Source organism: Phascolarctos cinereus, unplaced genomic scaffold (genome assembly GCF_003287225.1).
Source record: "Phascolarctos cinereus isolate Bilbo 61053 unplaced genomic scaffold, phaCin_HiC Scaffold_4;HRSCAF=312, whole genome shotgun sequence".
Taxonomy (NCBI): domain Eukaryota; kingdom Metazoa; phylum Chordata; class Mammalia; order Diprotodontia; family Phascolarctidae; genus Phascolarctos; species Phascolarctos cinereus.
The window spans coordinates 54,207,213-54,230,085 of record NW_027555847.1 but is presented as its reverse complement, the minus strand read 5'-3'; the positions used below and the strand labels follow the sequence as shown (position 1 = coordinate 54,230,085).

The window sequence follows — 22,873 nt, the reverse complement described above, 5'->3', positions numbered from 1 at the left end:
GATGTATGCAAAGTGATTTGCAAACCTTAAAGAGACATAACAATATGAGCTGTTATTATTAATTGTTATTGATTCCATTACTTCTTGATCATCTGGGTCTCCTGATTCTGTATTGGGTTCTACCATTGGGTCTGTCAAGACATTGGTTATAGGATCCTAGAACAAAAGGATATTAAGTTAAAACGAACCTGAGAACACGAGTGTGGAAGGTTGTAGCTGGAAGGGACCTTGAGATGCAGAATACCACAGCTGGAAAGATCTTGGAACATAACATATAGAATATTAGTGCTAGGGGAGGCGTTGGAGACTAACTAGTCCCATCTCCTTATTTTACAGATGAAGAAGTAGAGGTCCAGAGACAGCATTGCTTCTCCTCTGTCCATTTGTAACTTGGGTTATGCACATCCAGTGCTGCTGGCATCTTGCTCTAGGGATAGGAACTGGAAGCAAGCAGAGCTGGTTTATTTCTGATCTGACTTATGGCTTCATTGCTCCTTGAGAGCAGGATTCTTTTGCCTCTTTTTGCATCCCTGGTGCTAAGCACTGTGCCTGGCACACAGTAAGTGCTTAATGAAGATTGATTGCTCCCCATAATGATGATAATGCTTCCCATGACTCGAGCTTAAAGAGGAGAAGAATTGGAAGAGGAGGAGGAGGAAGAAGAAGTTAGAAAGATAAAGGAAAGGTAAGTGGGTGAGTTGTGTTTGTTGAGGTCTTTGGTGGGGTGGGTATTATAGAATCATGGCATCGTGTTGCTGTTTCATCATTTTGGCCACGTCCAACTCTTTGTAAATCCATTTGAGGTTTTCTTGGCAAAGATACCAGAGTGGTTTGCCATTTCCTTCTCTAGCCCATTTTACAGATGAGAAAACTGAGGCAAACACGATTAAGTGACTTGCCCAGGGCCACATGGCTAGTAAGTGTCTGATGCTGGATTTGAGCTCAGAAAGATGAGTCTTCCTGACTCTAGGCCTGACACTTTGTCTACTGTGCCCCCTAGCTGCCTCACAGAACCTTCTTAGAACCCATTGGTTCTATGGCCTTCATAGAACTCACAATATTTGGGGAGATTAGAAATTACTCTTACGCAAAATAAATCCACCAGCAGGATTTGAACAAAGGGCTAGCTATGAGAGTTCAAAGGAAGGAAAGACTTGGTGAAGAGAAGAGCCTCACTTAGACTACACCTACAAATATTCATGGGGTTCTCCTTGTTTGGGAACTCTCTCCACAGATCATACAGCCTAACTTTGATTTAGGAGGCAAGTCCTAGGGAATTGCCCAAGACACAGATGGGTTAAGTGACCCCCATGCCTGGACAGCTCTCCTTCCTCTGCTCTCACTACTGACTTCCCTGGCTTCCTTTAAGTCCCAACTAAAATCCACTTCTACAGGAAACTTCCCTCAACCCTGTTTAATTCCAATACCTTCCTTCTTCTGAATATTTCTGATTTATCCTCTGTATAGCTTGCTTTGTATATATTTGTTTGCATTTGTCTCCCTCATTAGATTGTAAGCTACTTGAAGGCAGGGACTGTCTTGTTCCTCTTTTTGTATCCTCAGTGCTTGGCACAGTTTGTGACATATAGAAGGTGTTTAATAAATGTTTATTGAATTGAATTGAATTGACTTGCTCAGGGTCACATAGCCAGTTAGTATTAGAGACAGGATGTGAGGTCAGGTCTTCCTGATTCTAAGGACAATTGTTAACTTCCTCACACGGACTACAAAACTTGGCAAATATTGGCAATAGCAGGCCAGGAATAATACCCATCCATACTACCATGCTTGCTGTTATGTTCAAAAATCTCTAGATTTTGATTTAACCCAACAAAGCAATTATTTCTGGTACTGGCAATGGATGAAGGCTGAGTTACAACTGGACCAATTGTGGTACCTATTACCAGTTAGCTTTTGAGCCACATTTTGAGTATAACCATAACTTTATATTTTATGAGAATGTTCAGAACATCTCCTCTGCAAAGGAGAACACTAAAGATACAGCTGAAATTCTAGCTGCTGTCAGAGGTTTGGCTTACAAATAGTGATAAAGTGCAGACTGGAGATCTGCAGATTGCCTCGGACATTGAGAACCTGGACAAGGAGTCTATGGTGGGAAGTGAAGAGCCCTGTGACTCCCTGATGAATTCTCACTGGCAGCCTCTGGATACTGTGGCTTCTGGAGTCAGTCCCAAAGGACATCCAGGAGTAACTCTACAAATACAGAGCTGGGATGGGTCAGAAGTCACATTTGGTTTTGTTACATAGGCATTTGTTTGAATATAATTGTTAGGAGGATTGGAGCATAGTGAGATAATGAAGAATTACCTCTATAAAAATAAAGGTACTTAACCAGTAAAAAAAAAAAAATAAAATGGGGCAGCTAGGCTGCACAGTGGATACAGCAGTGGCGCTGGAGTCAGGAGGACCTGAGTTCAAATCTGACCTCAGACACATAACACTTACTAGCTGTGTGACCCTGGACAAGTCACTTAATCCCATTGCCTAGCCAAAAAAAAAAAAAAGAACGTAAGCTCCTTGAGGGCAGGGTTTGTCTTCATTTTTGCTTGTATTTGTAGCCATAACACTTAGCTTAGTGTGTGGCATATAGTAAGTGCTTAATAGAAGTTTGTTTCCTGACTGTCTGGTCTAAATCATCTCTGAGATTTTTTCTAGCTCTAAAACTTTCGGGACTCTAACTCTGAAAAATTGCTCATTGTCCTTTAACCTGGTGGAAATTGAAACTGCTAGTCATCCTGGAACAGTATGTGAAAGTGACTCACGATGTTCTTGAAATGTTCATTATTATTCTCCAGAATTTCAGTATTTTCTCAATATTTCTCTTCCATGCCTCCCCTGCCCCATTCAAATTCCCGATATTGAAACCCTCCCTTTGTCCAAGACCCAGCTTGGATGCAACTTCCTTCATGAAGTCTCCTCTGGTTCTCCCTCTCTACCCTCTCTCTTTCCTCAAATTTCTGAGAACACCTTTGCTTGTCCTTCACCACTATAACATTCTTCTTCATATTATATTATTTGTGTACATGTCTCCCTGCCCCCTCCTTCAAGTAGAATGTAAGTTCCTTGAGGGCAGGAACAATATCTCCATTATCAAACATTTATTAAGCATCTGCTATGTCCTAGGCACTGAGGGAAGCCCTTGGGAATACAAAGAAAGGAAAAAATGAGTCCTTGCCCTCAAGGAGCTTATAGTCTAACAGAGGAGACAATATAAAAATAACCATGTATTGAAAAGTTGTATACAGTGTAAATGGGAGCAGATTAGAACAAATATTGGCAAATATTGGCAGTAGCAGGGTGCAAAGCAAAGAATATCAGGCCACAAGTAAAACCTGTACTACTATTATTTGTTGTTATGCAGACATGTCCAACTGTTTGTGACCCCATTTGGGGTTTTCTTGGCAGAGATACCACCATTTCCTTCTCCAGCTCATTTTACAGATGAGGAAACTGAGGCCAACAGGGTTAAGTGACTTGCCCAGGGTCACACAGCTAGTAAATGTATCAACAAACTAGTAATGTCAATATTCTTTTATCGTCAGCCCTAGTAGAATACCTTGCTTATAGTAGGCAAATCAAATCAATTCAATGAAGAAGCTTTATCATGTACTTTCTATGTTCCAGGACCCGTGCTGCGCTCTGGCAGCGGATATGATGATTAAAAAAAAAAAGTCCTTGCCTCCTAGGAACTTCATTTCTATCTAGGAAAACTATATGCATACATAAAAGTAAATACAAAATGCATGCAAAATCAGTATAATTTCTTTTTCTTTTTTTTTTTTTTTTGCTGTGGGGAAGGTGCTAGCATTTGAGATGATAGGAGAGACCTTGGGGGGACCTCTGAAGGAAGCTGGTATTATAAGAGGCCAAGGTAAAGATGGAGTGTATTTTAGGCAGGGGCATATATTCTCATGTACTGATGGATAAGGGTAGGTATGGTTGTGTTAGAGCCAATGCTCATGATTGGCCATTACAGGTAGAGTGGGATGAAACCCATCTTCTCACTCTCAGACTGGCTGATGACACACCCAGCTTTGGTTCCCCTTTTTGGAGATCTTATTCCAGGGAGCAGTGGGGACTGTAGTGCCTCTGCATCTGTACACATTTAGACCTGGAAAACACTTATTAGCCAGAAAATTTGGAAATGCAAAAAAGCATACAATTAAGTCTTGATTCTGTCATTAAATAAACAGGTATGAGTTTTGTTTCCACACCTAAACAGAGCTTTCTAAAAAATAAACATTTGCTATCAAGTGAACCATGGTTGTTTCCCTCCATCTTCTTCCCCACCTCTGTTCCCCACCCTGAACATTCTCAGAGCTCATAAAAAAATCATAACTTATTCTCAATTCTAGCTTAAAATCCGGTAAAGTCTAATGAATGGATATCGACTTTGAGCTCAGTTGGAGGAGAAAGACCTGGCTTTTTCCCCACACTGTAGGAGGGATGCTTCCTGGCCAACGAATGTGGGGGGTGGCCCAGGAATTTCTCTGGGGATTGGGCTGGGGGCTTGGATAAGTACACATGACTAAATATGGCAGCACTTAAGGGCACAAAGCAGCTTTGATAGCTCCTTCCAGGAATTATTTAGCAAACACCATTCCCAAATATTTATTGTTTCCATGATATCCATGTGGAGGACTTGGTTTACAAAGGGCAGACCTGAATATTAAAAATTTAACTGGAAGATGGTTGCATTTTAAAAGGAGTCATTATTGTTTTTTTTCTCTAAAGGAAAAAAATGGAGGGGGGACAGGAGGAAGGTTCTTGTTAGAAATGAGGAGCAGCCTCACAATACAGTGAGTACGTTGGCAAACCCCAGGCTTCAGAACAGGAGGCTTGGTTTTCAATCTCAGCTCACACAACTGGGTGACCTTGAGATGGCTGATTAACCTCTCTGAGCCTTCTCTGTAAAATGACAGGGTTGAATTAGATTGGGGTTCTTAACTTAGGGTCTATGAAGTTATTTTTAAAATATTTTGATAACTGCATTTCAACAGAGTTAGTTTCCTTTGTAATCCTATGCATTTTGTTTTATGCATTTAAGAACATTTTTTGCCTGAGGAGGGGTCCCTAGGCCTCACCAGATGCTCCCAAGCCCTCCCTATTACTGCAGAGGATAACACCATCCTCCTGGGCTCTCAGACTCACAGCCTAGGAGTCATCCTGGACTGCTCAGTATTTCTCATCCACTGTATCCAAGCTGTTGATTCCTCTTCTGAGAACATCTCTCCACTATGCCCCCAACACTGCCCCCACCCTGGTGTAGGCCCTCCTCATTTCACACTTGGGGTGGGTCTGCCTGCCTTAAGTCTTTCCCCATTCTAATCCATCCTCCATTCGGCTGCCAAAGTGATTTTTCCTAAAGTGCCGATCTGATCATGTTACTCCTCTCCTCAATGCACTCCAATGGCTCCCTATTGCCTCCAGGTGCCAATAGCTTACATTCAAAGCCCTTCATAATCTATCTCCCTCCCATAACTGTCTTTCCCACCCCCTTTCCTGTCTCCTTGCACCTTTACTTCCCCAGTAATTCTCTTCAGTTCAGAGACACAACTTTCTGGCTATTCCACAAAAAAGACACCCCATCTTTTTTTTCACCCACCATTTTCTCTTGCTGTCCCCCCCTACCTAGAATGCTCTTCTTCCTCGTAATTGCCTCCTGACTCTTCTCTGGATTTCTTTAAATCTCAACCAAAATCCCATCTTCTAGAGGAAGACTTTCCTAATTCCTATTACTTCTAGTGTCTTCCTTCTCTTAGTTATTTCCTATTTATCTTGTATATCGCTCCTTTGTGTGTGTGTGTTTGTTGTCTTCCCATTAGATTTTGAGCTCTCTGTGTGCACGGACTTTCTTTTGCTTCTTTTTGTGTCCCCAGCACTTAGCACAGTGCCTGGTACCCAGTAGGCACTTAATAAATGTTTATTGACTGATTGATTGTAAAAAGGTCATGATCCCCTAGGCTTGCTGACCTCCAAAGGTTCGTTATGGCCTTGAACCTAAGCAATCCTTTGTGTTTCTGATTCAGTTAGTTGTCCCAAAATGAAAATGTCCTCTGCTCACTGTATATTAACTTTTTTTTAAAACAATAAACAATTTACCACCTGATAATTAACCAGTACCAGGCCTTCAAATCTTCATGAGACATATACAGCTCTAGGCCTACCAGAACTGACACCGCATCCAGGCTTCACAACATTCACTGCTAATTCTCTCTTGTCTGTAATGGGCTGCCTGGCTCTCTGTCTCTCCCACCTTCTCAGGCTAGAAGCATTTAGCCTTTACTTGTTCCAGAATCTAGGGCTAGTCTGGCCCCTGGATCGGGGACATACAAAGAGCCCTCCTAGGACAGTCACTTATTAACTCAACTCTGGGTAAGCACAGTGCAGTGGAAAGAACACAGGATTAGAAGTTAGAAAATCTTAGTTCAGTCCCATTTTTTCACTAACTAGCTATGCCAACCTTGGGCAAATCTCTTAATCTCTCTGGACCTTGGTTTCCTCATTTCTGAAGGAGGGCATTGACAATGAGGTCAAAGACAGAAAGGAAGGCCCATGAAATAGCAAAATACTCAGCAGCTCTTTTTGTAGTGGCAAAGTGACAGACCATCCATTAGAGAATGACTGATCAATCAATCAATCAATAATCACTTTTTAAATAGCTACTATGTGCCAGGCACTGTACTATCTGCTGGGGATATAAAGATGAATGTAGTGAAATGTCATCATCAATAGCATCCTTTGTCATCAAATGACAACTATGAGGAAATCAGAGAAACATGAGAAGATTTATATGAACTGATGCAAAGTAGAATAAATAGAAATAGGAGAATAATAAACACAATGACAATAATATAGAAATGAAATGAACACTAAAAGAAAGTTAGACTTTTGGTCCTGGAGAATGGATGATGAAACAGAACTCCCTCTTCCTGGTAGATGGGTGGGGAACTACAGGAGCAGAGTGTTTCATACATTACCAGCAGAAATTCTTGTATTGTTTTAATTTAATTGACTTTCTTTGATATAAAGAAGGGTTTAATGACAGGGGGTGGAGGAAGGAGGTATAACCAGAAATAATTAATGTAAAAAAAACCCAGAGGTGATTAGATTTTACATATAATCTTTAAAGCCCCTTCCAGCTCTAATAATTTATGAATGAATGGGTCAATATCACTTCTGTTCTAACCTTGATACCCCCAGCTCTCCACTTACTAGATTCCTTCCATAAAGCTCTGTGGGTTGGTGAGTATTTTGCTAGCATCAAGAACCCTGGTTTTGAGTTCTGCCTCAGACACTAACCAGATGTGGAATCATATGGCATCTCAGAACCTCAGTTTCCTTACCTGTAAAATGGGAATAATTATATTTACATTCCCTCTCTGACAAGGTTCGTGTGAGGAAATAGCTTTGCAAAACTCAAAGTGCTATAAAAATGTGAATTATTATTATTATTTCAGTTCCTGGGTACCTGCCTTATTCTAATGTGACCAAGTTTCTACCTTGTACCCCAGTTTACCAAAAAGTCAGTTTTATTTCTATGAACCTATTACCCAAGTTCCTCCAGAAACCACATTTCCTGCCCTAGAACCTCATTCTCTCTGCTACTGGGTCCCTGCCATTGGCTGTCAGCCTGGTATCAACTATTCACTCAAAATTTTTCTGATTTCTTGGCCCTTGGAACTGAATCAGCTAAGATTTTTTTAAAAAAGTTTTTCATTTTGCCTGTCCATTTACCAGAGGACTGATTTCTTGGTTTTAGACTCAGATTCTGTGGAATAACTCACCTTAGGCTTTGGTCTTCATACAAATGAATGAGGCTGAGGTCAGTCCCTCCACACAAATGGGAGATAATGAAGATAGGAAGCAAGTATGTAGTAGGTGGTATGAATTGTAGCCTGTAGGGCTAGTAATTCTATGAAGGGTATATATGTCACAGGTACTAACAGTATAAAGCTGTTGGTGCTTAAGATTGGCCAACAAAGTTCTAAAGTCAAGTCAGAGACCATCATTGGGTGCCATGTTGTGCCTGAAGTCCAATCTGGGTTCTTGGTGTTATAGAAAGAGTACTAGATTAGGAGTAACCAGTCCTGGGTCTGAATCATGGCTCTGACATTAAACGGCCATATGACATTTGGCAAGTGACTTGCTCTGTCTGAGCCTCTGGGTACTACTCTGAAAAACGAGGTAGTTTGATTAAATTATTTTTAAGGTCCCTTCCAGCTCTGACATTCTATGACTAAGTGAGAATGTAGCTTTCAAGATGTCAGTCTTTGCATAGTGATATAGCTAAGGTCAGAGAAACCCCAGGGGATGAGAACTGTTTGTGTGTTCCAAGAGAAAATGAGGTACTGAGGGAGATCTCTCTAGCCTTTTCTTTCTGGGACTTTGCTGGGCTAGAATATTGGGCCAGATCTAATTGCGATGAAACCAGGAGAGATAAATGTTAAAAATTTGCACTTGGGAAGAAAAAAAAATCAGCTTTTCAGGTACAGGAAGGGGAAATCATGGCTGCATGGAAGTTCATTGGAAAATATCTGAGGGTTTTGATGTAAGTACTTTGGTGTATATGGGGTCTTTCTTTTCATCACTGATTCCTCTGGGAATCATCATCATCATCATCATCATCTTCTTCTTCTTCTTCTTCTTCTTCTTCTTCTTCTTCTTCTTCTTCTTCTTCTTCTTCTTCTTCTTCTTCTTCCAATTAGAGTTAAGTGACTTGCCCAGAGTCACTCAGCTACTAAGTGTCTGAGGCCAGATTTGAACTCAGGTACTCCTGACTACAGACCTGGTGCTCCATCCACTGCGCTACCCAGCTTTCCAGCATCTATCTCTTCTCCACCCACATGGTCACCCTCCTTGTTTGTTCCCTCATCACCTCATCCCAGGACAATACCAGTAGCCTCCAAAAAGCCCCTCTGCTTCCAGTTTCTTCCCTCTATAATCCATCCTCCTCATAGCTTCCAAAGTGATATTCATAAAGCATAGTTTGGACCATGTCACTCCCCCAATTTATTATAATTTCAGTTCCTGGGTACCTGTCTTATTCTAATGTGACCAAGTTTCTCCCTGGTACCCCAGTTTCTTCCAGGATAAACCACAAACTTCTTAGTCTGGTATTTGCAGTCCACCTTACCTTTCTAGACATTTCCTATTACATGGTCCATTCCAGTTCAACTGGCCTGCTTTCTGTTCCTTGAACTTGGTATTCCATTCCATTTCTTTTCTTTTCTTTTTCTTTTGGTGAGGCAATTGGTGTTAAGTGACTTGCCCAGGATCACACAGCTAGTAAGTGTTATGTGTCTGAGGCCGGATTTGAACTCAGGTCCTCTTGACTTCAGGGCCGGTGCTCTATCCACTGCGCCACCTAGCTGCCCCATGGTATTCCATTTCTGACCCTGACACATAGACTATCACATATCTGGAATGTATTACCTTCTTACCTCTGTTTCTTGGAACTCTGAGCTTTTTTTTTCAACACAGGAACAACATTGTGTGGGAAGTCTACCTGATCTATCAGTTAATGCCTTTCTTCCCCCTCCTCAAATTATATATTCACACATTATATATATATATATATATATATATATATATATATATATATATATATATATATGTATATGTATGCATACATGTGTATATATATACAATGTATATATGTACACACATACATATGTTTACATTTTTTAAAATTTTGTGCCTCTTACCTGTTCCTGTCTTCTCCTCCCTGACCCCCCTCCCCCAGTGGGATATAAGCTCTGTAAGGGTAGGGACTGTTTCAGTTTTATTTCTGTATCTCCAAGGACTTGCCCTGGGCTTTGTACATAGTTGGCATTATACTTGTTGAACAAATAGGGTACTTTGTAGGGATGTGTGTAATCATTAGGTGGTGCAGTGGATAGAGTGCCCAGCCTGGAGTCAGGAGGACTGATGTTCGTGAGTTAAAATCCAGCCTCAGACATTTGCTAGCTGTGTGACCCCAGGTAAGTCACTTCACCCTGTTTGTCTCAGTTTCTTCATCTGTCAAATGAGCTGGAGGAGGAAATGACAAACCACTCCAGTGTCTTTGCCAAGAAAACTCCAAATGGGGTCATGGAGAATTGGACATAACTGAAAAATGATTAAACAACAACAGCTGTAACCATATGGTTCTTTTGTTGCTGAATGTTGTTTTCACTTAAAAAAATGCCCTTGCAAAAGAGAACCTGTTGTTAAGAACATCAAATCATTAAATGCAGACTCTGCCTCTCCTCCACCCCCAGCACTATCTTAGCCATGAATGCTGGGGTGGAGTGCAGATGACTCATTTAAGGGAAGTTCTGACATTCATTCTATGCTATCTGTTTTATGTGGACAAGTGCTTTGCTTTGCAGTTCCAAGAGGCTCAGAAGAGCTGCTTTGCCCCGGAATCACAGAATCTCAGAGTTGGAAGGACCCTCAAGAGGCTGTCTAGCCCAACCTGTAACTCAAGTCAATGAGCAAGCATTTATTTAACAGCACTATGTGTCAGGTACTCTTCTAGGTACTAGGGATACAATGTCAACAAAACAAACAAACAAGCAAACAAAAAAACAAAACAAAACTGAGACAGTCTCCATTTTCAAATGTCTTATATTACCAAGCTTCACTCAAATGCTTCATTCAACTACTGCTTCAAGACATCCAGGAAAGAAGAACTTGCTGCCTCCCAAGGCAGCCCATTCCATGTTTGGACAGTTTGGAATTATTAGGAAGTTTTTCTTCATATCCAGTCTAAATCTGCCTCTTCACATCCGCCCCCCCCCCCAATTGCTCCTCATTCCAAATCTGCTTTCCAAAAGCACTTTCAAGTTGTGCTTTGAAACAAACATTAAAACCAATCAAAATGAATGCTTATGATTGAATATCATTGACATTAGGGAATAAGCAGAATTTTTGTTTTTGTTTTTTTACTCTCTAATGGAAAATAGCAAATTATCCCTGCATTTCCTCCTACTGGTTTATAAAGTGCTTGAGTGAGGAGAGACAGCTTGGTATCGTTGATACAATCATAGATTGGGAGTCAAGAAGACCTTGGTTTCAGTCCCACTTCTGACACTTGGATGTGCCATTGGAAAAACACTTACCCTCTTTGAATACATTTTCTTAGAAGTCTAATCTCTAGAGTATCCACCTCATAGGGTTATTGTGAGAACCACAGGAGATAATGCATTTAAAGTGCTTTGCAAACTGAAAGCGACATTGGCATCAGTTATTTTTAATTTCCAAGGGTACAGAAATTGGTCATTCTGGACCATGAAGCCTGGATTCTACTTTAGGCTTTGCTATTGGAGCTGCATGACCCCAGATAAGTTGCTTGTCCTTCTCGGGTCTCCATGTCACCATCTCTCAAATGAGCGGATTGAATTAGCTGATAGCTAAGGTCTCTGCCAACACTGAAATTCTATGAATCTAAAATCCAACCCAGATGTGCCCAGACCCATATTCAAGATGAAATATTTTAAAAAGCTCATGACTTCTATTACTTTATCTGCATAATTTCTTGCTATGCAGACCCTAGAGTGAAATGGCTGCTGTTCAACCGATGGACAATAATTGTGTCAATATAAGCAGATGAGAACAAGTTTCCTTCCTGAGATGACTGAGACCAAGCAACCTTTTCTGTTATCTGAATACTTCAGGTAAAAATAGTTTTATTGAGATCACCTCTATGGTTGTCTCAAGTCTTCCAAGTCTCCAGCCTATCGTAGGTGACTCTATTTCAGCAAGACCTCCTCCTGCCTCCAATTGAGAGGGGGTAATCCCATCATTTTAAATTTAATTTTGTGAAAATACTTAGGAAGGGAGAAGACAATAAGAAACACTTCTAAAGCACCTGCTATGTGCAGAGTACTGTGGTCAGCACTGGGGGAGATACAACCTTTGGATAAGGCATACATAGATACATAGCTGGCCTCCTCTGTGTCAGAAAGACCTAGGGTCATGGCCTGCTTTTGACACATACTGGTGATGTGACTCTTGGCAACCAGTATGGCCTCAGGGTCCTTATCTGTAAGCTAGGTGTGTATATGTTAGATGGCTTCTAAATTCCCTTCCAGTTCTAAATTTATGATCCTTGTATCTCATATTTGAGAATGTTATATTAATTTTTACGGAAGAGGAAACTGAGGCATTAGAGGTCAAGTGCCCTATGAAAAAGTTGCTTAATGGTTAGTACATATCTGAGATGTGATTTAAATTGTTATCTTTATTTACTACAAATTCAATGGTCTTTCCACCATGCCATCAGAGACATAGATACAGATACAGAAATAGAAGGCCCAGAATTATGGCCCTGCATTTGCGTGATTGTATCTAAATTTCAGACATATTCTTTCTTTTCGTTCTCACAAAGCAAAGTAACATCACTCATATAGAAATTGTGTCCTATAGAGGCCAAGTGATTTGCATAAGGTCATATAGTTGTTCTAAGAGGCTCTTTGATCTGAATGTCCAAATGACAACTGGTTGACTCTCTAGAAGCCAAATGTCTTAAACCAATGTAACTGGGATCAAGGTAATTGAGACCAAACTGAACAATCCTTGCCCTCCAGGAGTTTATAATCTAGCTGGGGGAGACAGAATGTACATAAGTAAGGATACCCAAAAGAGATACAAGACAATTTGGTGAGAGGCAGTGCTAGTAGCTGGAGGGGATCAGCAAATGCTTTCTGTAGAACATGGTGCTTGAGTTGAGTCATGAAGGCAACTAAAGATTCTAAGAGAGGCAAAGAGAGGGTGCATCCTAGGACGGCCAATGCAAAGGCTTGGAGATGGGAGATGGGGATCTGTGTATGAAGAGCAGTCCAATGTCCAGTTTGGTGTATGAAGGAGAATAATAGGTAATAAGAATGGGAGGGTAGGTTGGGGCTGGGTGATGAAGCTTTCTATGAGAAGCCACATCATGGAAGAAGTTGTGGATAGTGGGTTCATCGACTGAGGCTAGGGAGAGATTGTTTGTTGTTGTTTGGCCTTTGTTCTCGAAGAGGACCAATGACACCAGGAGGTGATGTCTTCACTTGCAAGTGAATTGGATTTGAGTGAGTGAGGGCTGTGCAAAGTCAGCAGCCTCACTCTCTCCTCCAGAGCCATCTGGGTCCAGGGGCAAGACATAGGTCAGGATGATTGGAGATGGCCCCAGAGGCAGTGGGAGACCTTGGCCTTTTTAAGCTAAGGTCCTTCCCAAGTCTCAGTTTTGCTGAGGCAACACCCACTCAGTGGTTAAAGACTAGGTAAGAATTGAGGCAAAAGGTGGCCTGGTTTGCCTTCTCAAAAGAAAGAATCTGGGAGAGGAAGACCCTCAGGGAGATAATTTGGGCAGAGAGGCCTTCCTAGAGACTCTCAAATCATCTAATACAATACAATGCTCTGATACCTCAATGCAGCAAATGCTTAAGCACCTATTATGGGCAGAGCTCTGTGACCAAGCAAGGGGGAAGAGATAGTTTAGGTAATTCACAGTGGCTGTTCTCATAGAACCAGTAGAGGGAAAAGACACCAATTCAGCTAACTGCAATACAAAATATTATATAATAAACGTATTAGAAAGTCACAGATTGGCATAGTGGATAGAGCTCTGACCTTGGAGTCAGGAGGACCTGAGTTCAAATCCAGCCTCAGACACTTGACACTTACTAGCTGTATGACCCTGTGCAAGTCACTTAACCCCGATTGCCTCACTAAAAAACAAAAAAAAAAAGAAAAAAAAAGTCACAGACCAAGGTACAGTGTAAAGTCCAAGGGGAAAGTCATAACCTATTGGGGAAGTCAGGAAAATCTTTCTGCAAAAGGCAATACTTGAATTAAGCTTTAAAGGTATGAAGAATATATCAATACATTAAAAGGAAGAGAGACAAAATAGAAACGAGGTCAAGATATGGGGGAGAAGGCTATATTGGGGGGAGGAGATGTCTGGCTGAAGCATCAAGTGCTTATAGGAGAGTAATATAAGACCAGAAAAGGAGGGAAGCTCTAGCTTCTGGAGAGCCTTGAATGCCAGGAAAAATTGAATTATTAGACTTGTCAAAAGGAGTTATTGAAGTTTTTTGAGTGGAAGTGGAGTTTGACCAGACCCATGCATACAGCCTTGATGAGCAAGCATTTATTAAATGCCCACTACATGACAAGCACTGGACTAAATGCTAGGGATATAAAGAAAGGCAAAAATGTTTCTGGCTTCAAGGAGTTTGCAGTCCAATGGGAGGGAACGTATGTAAACAATGTATATAAACAATATATGCATATATATGTATATGTATATATATATGCATACACACACATGTGCATATATACACACACATACACTATATATATGCATACACATACTCTATATATACATACATAAATATACATATATATATATATACACACACACATGTATACACACACACACACACATATGAAATAAACTGAGATAAGTAATTAGTGTTAAGGGAAGAAGACTACTGCCCTAGTTCAGGAAGAATATAATAAGGACCTGCAGAAGGGACTGCAGGAATAGAGAAGAGGGCATGTCAAGCTCCTACCTACTCCAGTGGCAACAACACTTCCTCTTCAAGGCACCACGTAGTCTACGTACTGATCTGAAGAATGTTCAGTCTTAGATTCCCAGATTGCTAGAGTTGGAAGGGACCTTAGCAATTGTCTTGTCTGGCCCCCTCATGTTACAGAGAAGAAAACAGGCCCAGAAAGGGAAATGACTCATTTAAGGTCCCACAGCGAATTCCTGGCACAGTCTGGATGAGAGCTGTGAGTTTCAGATGATATCGTTTGCTGTTGCTCAGCCAGGCAGGAGGACAGATAAGCAAATGTGTAACACTCCCCAAAGAAGAATCCACTCCTTTGCTTTCTTTTTACTTCAGTATGGACCTCTTCAAGGTGACTTTTCCAGGCCCTTGGGATCCAAGAGTCTTTTCCTTAAAGACAGCTGCACTTTAGTGTGAGACAGAAACTCTCTTTCAAAGATGCTGAGGAGCTGTCATCTCTTCGATACAGACATCTTCTCCAATGATTGATACAGATTTCACCCCATCCACGCCTTCCCAGCCTATGTTACTTCTGTACATCCTCTCCCCTAAGCTGGCATACACTCTATGTGCTGGAGGCGAGCTATATGATACCGGCAGATAACTGGTATAAAAAAAGGAACTTTTGTTTGAGGGAGAAGTTGGGGGTTATGAAATAACCTTGCAACTTCTCCAAAGCAATCCAGCTAGCTCTCCTCCTTCTGTTTCATTTTGGGCCCAGCTTATAGTCTATTCAAAATCAGACATACAGGGGACTAAATACTTTTGGTTTGCTGAAACAATTATGTTGGTGCCTTGTCAAGATATCTGTTTGCTACAGAAAGTCCATGCAAGTGGTGGTGACCTAATCTGGGGTTATTCAATGTCCTTGGCTCCAGGGCCCTTGCCAGTAATAGGCCTCTGGGATGAGATACCTTCAAATACAAATTTCTTAATGCTTACAAAAGCCTGCCAAGGGAACCTTCCAAGAAATCCCAGAGTGTGGAGAGAAGACAAAACTGCTACTGTCAGTGCATACAGCTTCTTGTGGTAGAAAACCTCCCAGACTCATAGGATCATAGATTTATAGCCTGAAGTCACCTTAGAGAACTTTTAATCTAATTCATCCATCCTTTCCAACTTCTGTTTTGAAGATGAAATAACTGAGGTCTGGAGGTAAAAAGACTGGCCCAAGGTCACACAGAGTGTGCTAGAGAATGCTAGAGAAATGAGTCTTCCTGGATTTTGAATCAAGGTTGCTAACTCCAAATCTAGCCCTCTTATCTCATCTGAAACAGTACCATTTTTATTCCTGAGTCAATAACCAATGGAATACAAGCTCCTTGAGGGCAGTGACTGTCTGAGGATTTTTGTCTTTGTATCTTCAGTACTTAGTGTAATGCTTGGCACATTATAGGTGCTTAATAAATGGTTGTTGAATTGAATTGAAATGATGCCTTGAACCATCTGACAGCCTGGGAAGCAGGAAACCTTTTCAGAGCTCAGGATCAAAGATTAGGCAGAGATCTGAGGGGGTGGGTGAATACAATACAATATGACAAATATTTATTAAGCGCCTACTATGTGCCAGGCATTGAGCTAAGTGCTAAGTACACAAATAAGAAAAAAAAAACCAGTTCCTGTCCTCAAGGAGCTTGCAATCTCATGGGTGAAGACAACACACAAAAAGGAAGCTGAAAAGGGGAAGATGCCAGAGGGGGCATGTTGATGATGGAGTGGAAATCGGGCAGAGGATCTAGTGGCAAATTAAGAGATGTCTGGGATTTTGAGTCCTTTGTGAAGGGAGGCCACAGGAGGAGTTCTCTGTTCCTTCTTCCAGCCTTCCAACCAGAGAAGCATAAGCAACTGGAGGGCATTGATGAGATAGGATGAGTTTCTTGGTGATGAATGCATCATACTTTCACAAGAACACTCTGCGATGGCACAGAATTCAGTGCCATGTGGTATGCCATGCAAGGAGATTTTATTATGGAAATAAGTGAGGTGGAGGTGTGAAGGAATCTCATTGTGCGCTACCCATAAGGCTGTGAGGACAGAATTAGAGAGAGGCACCACTAATACTCAATCAGCCCTGCTGATAACCATGCCCTCTTTCACAAAGACTTCAGGGTTTACTATAGAGGTCCAGAGACAGCGTGCAAGACACTGCAATTGAACTGTGATTCCACGATGCAGGTAATCCTTCGAAAGGTACTGCTAGCAGCCAACCCTCTGCCTTCATGTCCTCCTGGGTCCTTCCTATTTATGCCCTCTCATTAATCCTTCTCAAGGGCTTTCACACAACATGCAGCAAGCCTTCTTCCAGATTGCTCAACAATCACCGAATTTTTGAGTTGAGAAGGACCTTGGCTAATGAAGTAGACAAACTTTATTCATATCTAACCCTTGCTGTCATGACTCGAGGCCATTATCCTAGCAGAGGATAAGATGGATTGATAGTACCATGGAAGAAAGGAATATGAACTTGGACAGACTTCAAGAGGTAGTGAAGGATAGAAGGGCCTGGTGTTCATGGAGTCGCAAAGAGTTGGACCTGACTGAGTGACTGATTTCAGCACCAAGCTTGTGTGTGATATGAAGCTGTGGCAAACCTCCCATTTACCTGAAATTCTTCTTCTATTTGGACTCTGAACAGGACATTTCCCCTGGCAGCCCAAAGGTATATATCTACCTGTTTTATGACCCATTGGGTATTTATAAATAATATAACTTTTTTTAAGTTGCAAGAAGCAAGAGATGGCATGTGAAACAAGCATTATCATCCTCACTACTGTGTATGAGCCAGCCTCAGAATTAGGAAGACCAAGTACCACCTGTGACACAGGCTGACTGTGAGACTCTAGAAAAGTCCCTTAACTTTTCTGGGTCCCAGCAACTAGATTATACATCACATGGCAGGGGCTGATCTATATTGCTAGAGAGGTTTTCCACTGGGAGTTCCCTCCCTACCACAGTGAAATTGAAGATCTTTCCAGGTCTCTGTTCTTTAACTGGTGTAATGAATCACTCAGAGCACAAGGGTTTGTCCTTTTGCTAAAAAATATTCAATAACCTTATGGAGAAGTAATTTCCAAAAAGTTTAAAAACAGTTCAGAAAGATAAAAGCCCCTGGCAAGGAGGTTTTCTGGGATCTCAGGAACTCTCCTCCAAAATCTTAAAAACTGCTTTTATATTTTTCCTTGCTAAAAGGGCCCCATCTAGGTCCCAGATTAATCTGGTTAGTGGAGGAGTTAACTCAAACTGTCCCCAAATTTCTTTCTTTTCAACAATCTTGGCTGGTGTGGTGTGTGGGGTTAACTCATGCCTCTTGCATTCTACGAATATTTGAACACTAATTATCCAGACTAAAAAATAATAATGTACATCCCTATAGCGTTCTAAGATCTCCTCACAACAACAATGTGAGGGAGGTAATGTATTTATTATCATTTTACAAGTGAAGAAATAGAGGCCCAGAGAAGCTATGTGAACTTCCTGCGGCCACATACCTAGTGAATTTCAGAGCTAACCCATGAACTCAGCCCTTCTGACCCAAAATCAAATATTTTTATCTCTACACTGCAGGGACTCTTCATGGACTTTCTGTGCAGGGCTCTAGCATTTTCTCAGCCGTTCCTCAGAGCCAGGACCACGGCCAGGAGCCAGGCAGCCCTTGCATCTTGGAAAAGAGCCTCTCCTGGGTGGGAACATGCTATATTTATGTAAAATGGTTTGCTAATCATGAACTCAGCTTCCTTCTTTCAGTTAGCAACACTTTCCCTGGAAGTAAACACTGGAAAGAAAAAAGCAGGAGATGACACAAATTCCCCTAATGTCTTGCAGGTGGTCTGGCCTCTTTTCACAATTATCTAGAGAGTCACCTTCAGCCAGGGCTGGGCCCTCAGCAAAACTGCAAAGTTGGCCAAGGCTCCCACTCCACAGGTTATCTTCAACTGGTTCCCACAGGACCTTGTTTTCTGCCAACTACTGGCTACAATAGAATAGTGGACTGCCTTCTCTATCCAGACATAGGGATTCAAAGGAAAAGACAAGTCTTAATCTGGTTGCCCTGTGCGTGGCTTTTGATTGCTATATGTAGTGGCAAGCCTGTCGACCTGCCTTTCTTCTAAAAGATTGGTACTGCGATGGTCAGGCTAAGTGTCCACAGGTAGATAAAGTATAAACCCAAGTAGATAAAGAATGCAAATTGCCCAGATTATTATAGGTAATTGGATGGACAGTCCTTAGGTTCTAGATGAAGCCCTTGTAGCATGAAGCAACACCAAGCAGACACAATGCACCCAGTGGGGAACAGGCCCAGTGGAAGCAGCAGAAGGACATCACCAGAAGACACTGTTGTCACACTCCATGACACCTGTGTACCCCACATAGTGTGGTCTCTGTTCATGTTCACTTTCCTCAGTGATGGTGAGACAGTAGTTTATGAGGGGTAGGGTGTTTTCCTATAACTTTTCTTAAATATGCTATTTTGTTAATAACAATAATAATAGCCAGTATTTATATGGTTACAAGGTTTTCACAGTGTTTACATACATTATCTCATTTGACCCTCACAAAATCCTGTGAGATAAGTGCTAGTATCACCCTGATTTTACAGATGAGGAAGTAACTTGCCCAAGTTAGTTACATGTCCTCTAAGGCAGGATTTGAAAGAGTCAAGTCTTCTTGACCTTAAGTCTTGGGTTCAGTTTATTGGATTACCTAGCTGCCTTGCCTTGAACTGTATCCGTTGGCTGATTAGGAAAAAAAGAAGCAACTACAGTGGTGGGGGCTAGGAAAATATGGTTTTGAGTACATAGTGATCCACAGAGTATCCTGAACCTGGGTTGTTCTAGGGACCTTTTACATGAGAAGGAGGCATCAGTTTCTATACACAGATGAGAAAAATGAGAGCAGAGAGGTCAAAATGAGATCCAGATTCATATAGTGAATAAGTATAAGGGCTAGAATTTGAACCCATGTTTTCTGACTCTACGTCCAATGTTCTTTTCCCAACACCATACTCATCCTTCTATCCAACACTGGGCTCTTAATTATTAATTAATACCTATGTGACATTGGTCAAGCCACTTTGTCTCTCTAAGTCTTATATTCCTCTTGTGTAAAATGAAAGGTTTCATCTCTTAGCTTGGATCATCTGTGCTTTTAGGGCTATTCTAATTTCAGCATTCCATATTCTATGATTCCTTCCTGCTCTATCATTCTTGCTTCTGTAGTCCCTTCCTGAATTAAAATCCTATGCTAATTACATCTAAGTGCTGAGGGTCATTGGGCTAAGTGGACTAACCCCAGAACCAAAGAGAGCTAGTCTGAATGACACTTGGTTTTGTACCTCCAATGCATTTATCATGTGATATTGTGCGTTATAGTTATCTGTGTTTTCTTCTTATCCCCCTACCAGACTGTAGAAGCTTCATGAGAGCAGGGACAGTGTCTTAAGCTAAACTCTGCATATCCTCCAATGCCTAGCACAGTACTCTGCAAACAGTAAATTTTTGCTGATTAAATAAATGAGGTAATCATGATCTAAGACAGGACCTTTTCTCTGTCTTAGAATCTGAATATTTTCAGAGAGAGGGATAGGGATCTACTTGGTCATCTCCACAGCACAGGGAAGCAAGGTGCTGGTGGTCACATGGGAGCCACCCTCAAGAAATCTAGAGGGCATTCACCATTTAGAAAAAGTGTCTGGCTGACTGGCTAGAAAACACAGCACATAGCAAGCACCTGATAAGCTAGAAGCAGTGAGTGGAGTTTGCAGAGGAGCAAATTTAGATTGATGTCAGAGAAAACTTCCAAACAATTAGAGCTATCCAAAAGCAGAATAGGTTGCTGCCTACGGAGGTGGTGAGTTCCTCCTTGGAGGTCCTGAAGCAAAGGTTGGATGACCACTCAGGCATGTTATAGTGTGAATTCCTTTGGTGTATGAGTTCAACTAGATAAGTCTTAAGGTCCCTTTCTATTCAAAATCTGTGATTCTGTGAAAAATGTATTCTTTCCTGAATGAAAGAATGCTTGTTTGATTGATGCACTTTTCTCATTTCTACCTAGCTTGTTTACATATGTCCTTGTTGTCTCTCCTGTTAGAATGTAACTATCCCTTGAGAGTAGTTATTTTTTGCCTCTCCAGATCCTGGCACTATGCCTAGAACACAATAGATGCTTAATAAGTGCTTTTACTATTCTCCCAGTCTTCCAAGACCATGAACAAATTAGTTGTGATTGATAGATAATTGCACCTTCTCTCTCCCCCTCCCCCCTTTCTCCCCTCTTTTTTGCTTTTTGGTGAGGCAATCAGGATTAAGTGACTTGCCCAGGGTTACACAGCTAGTAAGTATCAAGTGTCTGAGGTCAGATTTGAGCTCAGGTACAAGGCCAGAGCTCTATCCACTGTGCCACCTAGCTGCCCCTGCTCTCCCTCCCTTTTTCTACTCAGGAACAACAAATAATTGGTTCCTTGGCCTCTTATGGCAGCTGTCCAAGGTACAAAGAAATAACATCCTTAGTAGTTGAGACATTTCTCTTGGAGGAGGGAGGCAAAAGTTTTTGGAACGGAACACAACTGACTAGTTTTTTCATGGTCTTGGGAGACTGAGAGGGTAGTAAAAGCATTTCATTTTCACAAACAGCTTCTATATCCTTTTCCATCACCTCTCTTTGCAGATTTGTACTTAAGATATTAGATGAGCATATTGGTCTCAGTTTGTTACAAGAGCATTGGACTTTGAGTTAGCAGGTGGCATTAAAACTGACTTGAAGTCCAGTGCCCTATCCACTGGAAAATGCTTCCTCCTAGGACACCCACACCATGTTTCCCTAGCTTTGTTGAGAAGGTGCTCAGCACTTAGGGACCACTTGGTAAAACTGGGCTTTGGCCCTTGAATTTCCATGTTGCCATCAATTAAACCTGGCTCTTCAGCCTTTAGGGAATGTATTTGTATTGTGGTGGTGAGGTGTGTGTGTGTGTGTGTGTGTGTGTGTGTGTGTGTGTAAAAGGTCTGTAACTATAATGCCACCAAAGTTGTTTTGCTTAACTCTGTTTATTCTTTAAGAATTTCAAGGGTTTTCTTTTCCTCTGTCAGTTGGCAGGAATAAATGTCTGGTAATAGAAAAAAATTAATTTAAAACACTGGCCCATTCTTACCTTTTGTCCATTCATATTAATGTTATTCTTTTTGACAGCATGGCAAGACACAGCTGGAGTGGGGCAGAGATGGGGGCTGTTCTATAGGCCTTTCCCTGCTTAAAAAGACCTTCCTGGTTTCTTCTAGGACAAAAGACAAACTTCTCAGCCTGGGATTAAAAGTCCTTCAGAATCTGCCTTCAATTTTGTCTTCTGGCCTCATTTATATCACATTCCTTCACACATTCTACTTTCTGGCCAATCTGACCTGTTAGCTGTTGTCTCCATTGCTACCTGCCTGCCTGGGGCAGACTCTCCCTTCTTCTCTGCCTCTCTGAACCCTTAGCTGCTTCCCTCAAGGCTCTGATTAGGTGTTACCTCCTCTAGGTGGATTTTCTCCCTGTTAAAATCACTTTGTCTTTATACCTCAGTGCACGTGTTACATCCCCTTGCGGAAAATAAACTCCTTGAGGGAAAGGACATGATCTTGTCTTTGCATCCCCAGAGCTTATAAAAGTGCCTGACACTCTGCATGTGCTTATTAAATAAATGCTGGTTGGATTGCACTGGTTGGATTTCTTCTTGGTGTCAAAATGTCAACGGATTTGCTATTCATCACTGAGGAGTGTTGTTTATTTCCCAAACATTCTATTCAACAAGGAAGAATCCAAAATCCAAAGGATTTTTTTTATTAAAAAAACTATTTTTCCCTATTTTTAGGAACTTGAAAAATACCACCAAACATCAACAGAAAAATTAGATTGCATGGGAAACTCTGAATCTCCATTTTGAACTGTTTTCAACAATTATTAAGAGCTTAATATATATACAAAGCACTCAGTTGGGCAATACAGATGCAAAGACAGAAAACAAATGAGAATCCTTGTCTTCAGGGAACTTTCATTCTACTGGAATATTCAAGAATGTTAATGACTTTGGCATGTTGGCCTGAGGTCTACATGTAGACCTCTCATGTTTACATGTAGACATAAGGTCAGTGGACTTGGAATTAGGAAGGCCTGGGTTCAAATCCTGCCTCAAACAATTGTTAGCTGCGTGGCCTTGGGCAAGTCAGTTACCTTTTTTTGTGTCTCAGTTTCCTCATCTGTAAAATGGGGGGTTGGACTTGGTGGCATACAAAGTTCTTTCCAGCTCTAAATCTACAATCCTATGAGCCTGGCTATTA

The 22,873-nt window shown here is 41.4% G+C and overlaps 1 protein-coding gene across 8 annotated transcripts in view; it reads right to left on the bottom strand.

The window, feature by feature from the left end:
* The window catches only part of HRH1 (histamine receptor H1), a 125,112-nt gene that overhangs the window by 48,683 nt on the left and 53,556 nt on the right, over positions 1-22,873 (bottom strand). For 2 of the 8 annotated variants that reach the window (XM_020981044.2, XM_020981046.2), the window contains exon 1: positions 14,565-15,246. The exons of 5 other annotated variants lie outside the window; for them this stretch is intronic. Coding sequence is in view for 1 of the 3 variants with exons in the window: in XM_020981045.2 (XP_020836704.2) it covers positions 189-269 (81 nt within the window). In the remaining 2 variants the exon portion in view is untranslated. Of the gene's footprint in view, positions 1-188; positions 4,177-14,564; positions 15,247-22,873 lie in introns of those variants that run through there. One more of the 8 variants, XM_020981045.2, reaches the window with a different exon arrangement.